The sequence below is a fragment of the Limulus polyphemus genome, unplaced genomic scaffold (assembly GCF_000517525.1).
Source record: "Limulus polyphemus unplaced genomic scaffold, Limulus_polyphemus-2.1.2 Scaffold5835, whole genome shotgun sequence".
In the NCBI taxonomy this organism is placed as follows: Eukaryota; Metazoa; Arthropoda; class Merostomata; order Xiphosura; family Limulidae; genus Limulus; species Limulus polyphemus.
This window is the reverse complement of record NW_013671445.1, coordinates 11,035-20,146: the sequence shown is the minus strand read 5'-3', so window position 1 is coordinate 20,146 and position 9,112 is coordinate 11,035. Positions and strand designations below refer to the sequence as shown.

General features: G+C 34.8%; 1 protein-coding gene across 1 annotated transcript in view; it reads right to left on the bottom strand.

Moving 5' to 3' along the window:
- LOC106473039 (neuropilin and tolloid-like protein 2) overlaps positions 1-9,112 on the bottom strand; it is a 47,329-nt gene that overhangs the window by 37,718 nt on the left and 499 nt on the right. Inside the window, exon 2 of the mRNA XM_022401549.1 lies at positions 8,142-8,303. Within this exon, the coding sequence (XP_022257257.1) occupies positions 8,142-8,303 (162 nt within the window). The remainder of the gene's footprint in view (positions 1-8,141; positions 8,304-9,112) is intronic.

Sequence of the window (9,112 nt, the reverse complement as noted above, 5' to 3'; positions counted from 1 at the left end):
TGAAGTTGCCAGCATTGAGCTTTCTGGTGCCCAGGTTTGTTACAGTGCCAACAAAGTAGGTCAAACTTCTCTGAAAGCTGATGACTCTACCAACCTTGGTATCTCTGTGCTGGACTTAATGTAGGATTCGAATTCAAGAGCTCTGGCCATTGCATCCTGCATAGTAGAGGGGTGTGCTTGCTTTACTCGTATCTTTAGTTGTGGACTGTCCAAGGCATCTACAAACTCATCCCTCAGCAACAACTCTAGGAGATTGAGTGGTGCAGTTGGGTAGGCCTTGTGTGCCATACTTTCCAAATCCTGTGCCAGCTCTTGCAGGCTCTCCCCTTTAGCACGGACTCTCGTCCTAAACCTAGCCCTGTAGACTGATTTTAGGTTCCGTACCTGAGTTCTAGAGCCGCTACCAGTGCTCTATAATTGTGCCTGTCGTCTGCTGACAACTGTCCAAGTATTTCCAGTGGTTGTCCCTTCAAGCTCGTTGCCAGATATACAGCTTTCTGCTCCTCTGTCCATCCACTCATCTCTGCCAGGAGCTCAAATTGTGCTCTATATGCTTCCCGCGGTGCCTTCCCATCGAATTACTGTAGCTTCCTTCGTACGAGATCACCCCTATTGCTGACATTCCATATCTGGGATGTGACTTCTAACAAGACTGAAGATGTCTTGCATTAGGGTTTTGCTGCGGGGTCTGGAAAGGGATTCTTGTTGTCTGAGGCTGATTAGGTCGATGGCTAAAAGATCCTCCCTGTGTAAAACACAGTAAATCATCCTTTAATGTATTTAATTCACTTTGAAATTTGCTAAGGTTTTCCATTTGTACTTCATGCTGATGTTGTACTCTCTCTCCTTGTTCTTCTTGCCACTGTTGCTGACTTTCCCGCAACTGTTGGAGACTTTCTTCTTGTTTCTTTTCTTGTTCCAGTTGCCAGTAGTGCTACTTTCTTGCCACTGCTGTAGTCTCTCTTCTTGTTTATTTTCTTTCTCCTCCAGCCTCTGCTGTAGCCTTTCTTGTTTATTTTCTCGTTCTTCTTATTTCTTTTCTTTCTCTTCCAACCACTGCTGTAGTCTCTCTTTTTATTTATTTTCTTTCTCCTCCAACCACTGCTGTTGTCTCTCTTCTTGTTCTTTTTCTCGTTCTTCTTGTTTCGTTTGCTGTTCTTGTATTGCTGCCATCAAATATGCTAAGTTGTAGTTTGATTTGCTACTTCTCATTTCCATCTTACCCCCCCTCCTTCTTCCATCCCACTCTCTGACACCAATTTGTTACGTATCTGCATGTTTGTTTGTTTCTGGTAGAAAATATTTCCGAGGATCTTCAGCAATACAAGTCCTTTCTTGATTAAACCAGTTTATTCTTCCCCGATACAAACTTTTAGTACACAGAAAGTTCCACAATCAGTACGTTTCTCGTCACTTTTATAATACACGCTATAAATCACAGCTATTCACAATCTCAATAACTTTGCTCTCGACAAGTGCAAGACACACACTTTACGGCTCACTAGCTCGAAACTTATACAATTATAAATTACACGGAACTCAAAGGAACTACTGCTCTCTCTGCATTCATATACCCCCCCCCCCACACACACAAACACAGGCTTTCCACTGCCAGGCCTATATATTAACGAAGAGGGCATCTCCAAAATACACGGGCGTCCCCGATTATTGGAGAAACTCATCACGCGCGCCACCAGCGTCACGTGACTTTAGCTGTCGTAACAGAAGGTTTGTTAGCAGCCCAAGTAAACTTCCTTGGATTGGTCCTGATGCTATAACATTTGGCATAGATTTTTCATTGTTTGAAATTTAAACAGTGGTCTTACATTTGAGCAACGTCATCGTTTCAGTGTTTGACATTTTAGGATGCAGTCTAGAAATGGTTTCCATCTCTACAGTAGGTGATACTGGTTTTACAATGAAGCTGATATACACATCAGGATACATCATTTTGGGTGATGGTGATGTATAAAGCAGGTTAAGTAAATAGTAGGATTTTTGTGCGTAATGGATGCAATGTGGAAGAATGTTAATTTAAAGCATCTTCCTTGGATTCTGTTCATGAGTTGCTTTTACACATGCCACTAGCAACATTGCCTGAAGTATCTTAAATGCAATTGTTTTCATTTCTCCCATTATCTAAACACTTTTCCAAGTGAATGGTATGTAAAATAATATGACACTTTGAATTATCTGGTTGCTCAAAGACATTTGGCTAAAATTCATGGAAAGGCTGAGATGTTCTTGTTTAAAAAATTTGTAAGTTGTCACAGAACTTAAAAGAAGTCATGCTACTTACTTAGAAAACAACAAATAGATTAGAATAATATTGTCATTAGTACCACAAACAGATAAAGCAAACAGATAAAGTACTTTACTTTGATATTCCAAATGAGAATAAAGCAACAACTTGTATTTTCTTATAATTATTTGTTTTTTAAAGCAGCATCCACACTTTTGAATATGAATACACCATGTGTTTCTATCTTAATTTTCTGTTTATGTGCAGATTTCAAATAAACACATGGTCAAGAAATTCATTAAGTTGATTTTGATGTAGGTGCCTTTGTTCCTTTAATATTCTTGAGTGAATAATACCTGTTGTTTAGTGTTATAATAAAGATTGTTCATTTTGCATTTCACAGAATAATAGACTCAGCGATAGATGAATGGACGCTAAGAAAAAAGGAAGCACTCCTATTTCGTAACCTACAACCTAAGCTGAACAATCAACTAGCTACATCACTTCATCTCAAACTATGATCAACTCATCATGCCTGAGATGGGCAAAGAGTGAAAACTTCATCCAACAAAAAAGTAACTTTAATGGAATCTAAAAGCAATTTGTTGAAAGCTATTAATGATGGCATGTACAGGAGATAATAGTATATGGCAATATCTTTTTCCATACAGCTACCCTTTTCTGTGCATGTCAAGAGGTTTTGATTAAGCAACCTTAGGTACACGAATAAACTTGGCATCGAAATGTAGCTGATAAATCAAATTTTAATATTACGAGTTTTAAGTTCTTAATTTTATAAGCAAACAATAAAAACAATTGAGAAGTTTGCTCTCTACGTTTTCCATATTTTCTAATTTATTTACTACCCCTCCGAGAAGTACAGAAGTTAACGTAAATTACTCATTATAATATATTTATTATACAGGCAAAACAATTTTCATAGCCTTCAATTGTATTTGGTAACAGAGCCATTTACTAGAAAATCAGACCACCTTCACCAAGCCCACCTGTCACATACTCTCTTTCAGAAATTGCCAATAGTTCCCTCTGATGATTAATACTATGTTATTTATAACCAAGAGAAAGCCAAAGTTTTAATATATCAAAATTATATTATTATATTACATTGTTTTCTGTACAGATAATTGTCTATGTCGCCTCCAATTCAAACTTTATTCCTATGTGAAATACATCTAAGAGCTTAGCTGAATTTTTAGTGGCTCTTATCGCATAGTTAGAGAGTCAAAAAATGTTTATGGTTACAGGCCATTGTCTGCTTTTTATCTGTTATAATTCTATGTTTTAGGTACATTATTTAATTAAAAATTATTTAGTGCAGTAGAACCATTAGTATAAATAAGTAGGGTTAAGGTTCATCAATAATCGACGGCAAAAAAAAAAAAAAATAGAAGACCCAGGTAAGAACTACATTTCTTGGTTTTCATGTGTATTCTTTATTTATTACTATAAAAGTAACTATTAGGTCAGATAAGGTTAGATTAGGTAAAGCCAAGAAAAATAATTTAAAAAAATGATACGAGGTATGCTGGCAAGTAGTCTGTGCGTTACGTAATTCTATAATGTAACATTGTCGAGTGATTTACAACTTGTTTGGCGGGATTATTAGTTAGACATGGTTTAGAGAGCAACAAGCTTTAAGCTGTTTAAGATAAACAAGTGCAGTTTCATGTTACAATTTGAAGTCATTCTTAGAAGAAAAAAGGGTAATTTAGATTTATTTCATATTCTTTTATTGTGGTTACCAGGTTACCTTGTATACAGTTAGGGTAGAGAAAATAACAGATAAAATATAAAGTTTTAATCAAAAAATCGTTTGAAATTTATTTAGAAGGTTTTAGCGATTATGCAAATGAAATTGGACAATTTTCAGATGACGAAAAGTGTTTTTAATCTTAACGTGAAAATCACTTTGCAACTCGGAGCAGTCAACACTTTGACTCCATATATTCACAGAGAAATTTTTAGTTAAAATACTTAATCAAAAATTCTGATTTTATATCTAAAAAAAGACTTGATGTTTACTGAAAGCATGCCAAGTTTCGTGAAGATACATTAAGCACTTTCAGAGTATGTATTCCACCATGGTTACATGGTGTTTACAAGGGTATGTAAAATACAGAAGTCCATTGGAATTGGAATATACATGCCAGTTAAATACATATGTGTGGTCCCATACATGCTGTAACATCAGATGGAGTAATTCATGAGTGTTGAATAACAAAAATGGATCAATTAATGAACATAACTATTAAACCACATATGAATGAAGGATCTGATCTGGATGTTACGTCTTAAGTCTGGGTGATATGAAGTTAACTGTGATCATTTAAGGTATTATTTGGTATTATTCGGCAGGAAGTCAATTTTCGTAAAAGGATAAGAGTAATGTAAAAACTTGCACTAGGTATGAGAGAAAATATAGTCTTACCTGTTGATTTTAGGTAAGGTTGGTGTATGATATTTCAATTGAATTGAAATCAAATGTTGGGGAGTAGATGAAATCTATATAAATATAACAGTACTGCCTGTTGTCTGTTGTATGTCCATGTAACTATTTCGCGGGGTGGATCTTCACCCAATTTGGCATGAAGGTTTGTTCGGTCCATGGGGAGATACATATAAATGTTCAGTTTTACGTTTTGCAGTTTCTATTGGCGTTTTTCGTTTTTTAGAATTAAATATAACGGAAGCAACTTTTCATGTACTAAGATAACCTTTCATTAATCACGAATTTACATAACTTCCGTCCAGTAGACGGGTACTCCAGCTAGTTATCAATAGTATATGAAACTCACAAACAGTAGCTTAAATGTCATGAAAAGTATAAACTTGATTTTAATAGAATGTTTTTAATCATGTAGGTTGAAATGGCACACAGTTTTCTAAATATTTTCTTAACATTGTTTCAGTACAAGGTGCAGTAAATGTACTATGACATGTTGAAATTTTGTAAATCACACCATGGTGTTTACAAGGGTGTGTAAAATAATGAAGACCGTTGCGATTGGAATATACATGTTTAATTAAATACATGTGTATAGTCCCATACATGTTGTAACATTGCAACTTGTAACTGGGAGGTCAAACTGATGGTCAAAAGTAAGGTTAGGAACTGCCTAATCAAGTCAGCTCATGTCTAGGATCCAGTTTTGAAGACTTATAGATCACTTGTTTGGGATCTTGCCTAATTAGTTGTTATGCTGGTTTTGAAGTCTCCTTGGATGGGCAGCCCCAGTCTGTGGTGGACCCATCCCAGGGATTCAAGCTCTCATTGGATGCAATTACCCCAGCAGCCTCAAAGACCATGCTGCAGATCAGCACATCAATGCTGGTCGACCTGCCAACAACGTAACTACTAACATGAATTGCCACAACATTGGCAGTTAAAAGGGAGAAATGGCAATTGTCTGAGAATAAGAAGCCTATTTTCTTTGGGCACTGTTGGAGGGTATGTGATGACTGTAAGACATAGGCACCAAATGTGCACCTACTATGATCAGAACTGCTAAATACAGATGCTAAGGAAGATCTTAATGGAGATGAAGTTGCCTTGAGGAATGCCAGTGATTTCGGTGGTCAATACCACCAGAGGCCAGCTGGATATAGCGATATTGATACTTGTATGAACTCCACCACCAATAATGATGGTGGGGACCTTTATTATAAATGATTGGGCCTTGATGGGTGGCCAAGAACGTTATATGGATTGTCAGGTCTCAGGTGAGGTGTGGAACATCACAGTAATCGTCAGTCAAGCAGTCTTCAACCAAGAGGTCCTGAGAATTTTCTCAATGGCAACTGAAGGTCGACCTGTAGACAATCCAACCCACCACCATAATCCTGAAAGTGATGGAAATCTAGACTCTAAACAGCAATGGCAAGAAATAGCAACCAAATGAATGAAGGACTGAACTATGAAGATATAACTCAATACTACCTTCCTGGTTAGAGAAAAAATACTGGTAGATATGAATGGAACTGGCTCAGACCAGGCAAGTCTTGGCTCGGGCCAAAGCAATCATAAGATAACTTAGCAGACAATCAAAGACACACAGTCACTTTAGAGAATCTGCTGTTGGGGTTAATATGAGGGTAGTCGGACCTCTTTGCTAATGTTGAGGTTAAGTGCACATTCTGTCTATGTTTAATTTATTTTTTCTAAATTTAGGGTTGTAATATTGTATATATATATCTTTGAATTTTTCTTTTCTTTTAATTGTATTATCATTTTTTATTGGTTACAGTACAAAAGTTTTTGTTTTAGCATTGCATTACATTTCAGCAAGTATTCCTGTATATAAAGGGTTTTATTTTGCATTTAATACAAGTTTAGAAAAAATAATTTGATCAATACATATTGTGAGTAAAAGGCTTATTGCTTAAGTTTTAAGCTGTTTCATTATTATGTATTAGACTATCCATGTACAGTGTATTTTATTATGATCAGGTGCTAGAAAATTTTATGCACTCCTCAACCAGGGTGTGAATTTAAAGTTAAACTTAATTGTCAATTTGAGGGAAAGCTTGAAGTAGGGAAAACAGGAAAATGTGATATATTAGAGTACAATACATTTCTATCTTCATTTACTAATACTGAATTTATTTTTTGTTCTGTATACGTGCAGGTTTCATATAGAGAAATCCATTAAGTTGATTTTGTTTTCTTCCTTTGTTTATCAAGTGAAAATAATACCTGTTTTATTGGGGTGGGGGCACATTGCTGCAGTACTGCTTGTTGCAGAAAGGTGATATCAAGAGGTTATGGCCTCACCTATGTTGTAATGGTCACAGAGTAGTGCTATTTGCTCTGGTGTATATGTGACATTTCTTGGAAACTAAGGGATGTTAGATTTATATAGTCTGGAACAGGATCTCAAACAAGAAGTAGCAGCCTAGAGAATCCAGTAAAAGTGACAGTTCTGTGTAAAAACTAGCAGATAGACACATTGTGTTTGTGTTTAGTGTCATAATAAAGATTGTTTATTTTTCACTTCTCTTTGTATTCAGGCACATTATTCCATTTAACATCATAACTCGATTGGTAAGAGATTTATAATTACTTCATGATTGATATCCTGACCAATTCTACGACTATTAAGCAGATAGCTAGCATATGCCGCGTATTACTGAAAATTCTATAACTGAAATTATTTTATTATTTCAATTAATTGTGTTTTAATTGAAATGTTTGAAAGTTCGTATAATACTTCCCGAGTTGCAAAACCTATTCGTTACAGTACAAATCTGAGAATGTATTCTCTGAACTAAAAAATATCATGGATCTAAAAATTGAACATTTCTTGATTTATATTACACTAAACATAAAGTCACCAGTGGCTGCTTGCAGTGAAAACAGAGAAGTGAAATCAACATGGCATCAAAGGCGAGAGAATAGAAGTAAAGAGCTTGGAAAAAGTGACGTTTGAGACTTGGTTTTCACTATAATACCATCTGGTTAACATAAATCTAGGTTCATATTTATTTAAATTCACATTTTTCGAAATCTGAAGTGACTGTAACACACAATAATAATGAAAAAATCGTAACACATTTTTCTTTTACTTTGCGTCATTTATTTCTAGGGCTATATATTAGTAGTTCCTGAATGATTCTGACGAAACCCGTTTTGGGATTCAAGGCGCATTTTGTGAAGATGTAAAATCCACTAAAACTAAACATGTTAAGAAATAGTAATAAGCATTATTTAAAAAAAAGCTATAATTTGCAAAATTTATTCTATCTGATACACTGCTGAAATTGTGTTTATCAAGCAGATGATACTTTTGCGTTATTTTCATAATACTGTATTTATTTCAATGTTTAAAAAGTCAGATATAATGCAGCTGTTTTACTGATATATAGTAATCACTCTTCCTACCTGAAATTTGTTTGATGCAGTGTGAATTATTGGGATATTTATTCGGGTAGTATGGTGAGTAGAATTCCATCAACTTTTCATTCCCAATAGTAAAGTTGTAACATGCTTGTATGTGGTCTCCACCATTTAGCTGATCGCTCTGGAAGTCGTGGATGTCTTTTGCTACATATATTAACAAAATCACATTTAAGTGTTGGAGAAGCAGAGAATATCTTGAAGTTTCTAGATATTACAGATTTCACATTTAAAAATAAGAGAATGTCCTGAATAATAACATTAATAAATTTTACAATCTAATTAAAATAATGATAATAACGAATTAAGATTAAAGAACTGATCAAGGGTAACTTTAATCAAAGAAAAGATGAAAAGTTAATTATTAAAAGACTGCAAAACTTGAATAAGCGTGACTATATATTTCCAGAGAAATTATAAAGGTGTAAAAGATGGATAATCAAAACTCATAATGAGTCTAGAAAAAGTTAAATTTTTGCATATTTTTGAAAGGTTAAGTTAAGAAATTAGATGAGCTTGCAGTCACTTAGATTATGCTGAACTGATCACATTTCAGTGTTAGATGATCTGAACAGTTGATGGATGTTACCGGATAAAAAACAAATATATTGCATATCTTCAGATGCTAGATAACTGAGCTGTTACCGAATAAAAAACATTATGGTATATTTTCAAATGTTAAATAACCTAAACCCGAGTGTTATGCACATTTAATGAGAACTATTTCTAAAGTTTGTCACTGAATGGTTTTACTTTTATTTATTTATTTTAATTAGTTAATAGTTGCTGTATACATACAGTGTAAACATGTGGGATATGTGTGAGATGTATATATATATATTGGTGTACTTTGGTGTACTGATTTTCTTGTAGGCCACAATACACACTCCACCAATTAACGCCTTCCACGAGCTAGATACCAACCACCTCGTCTTACCCACTTACCTAATAAATTA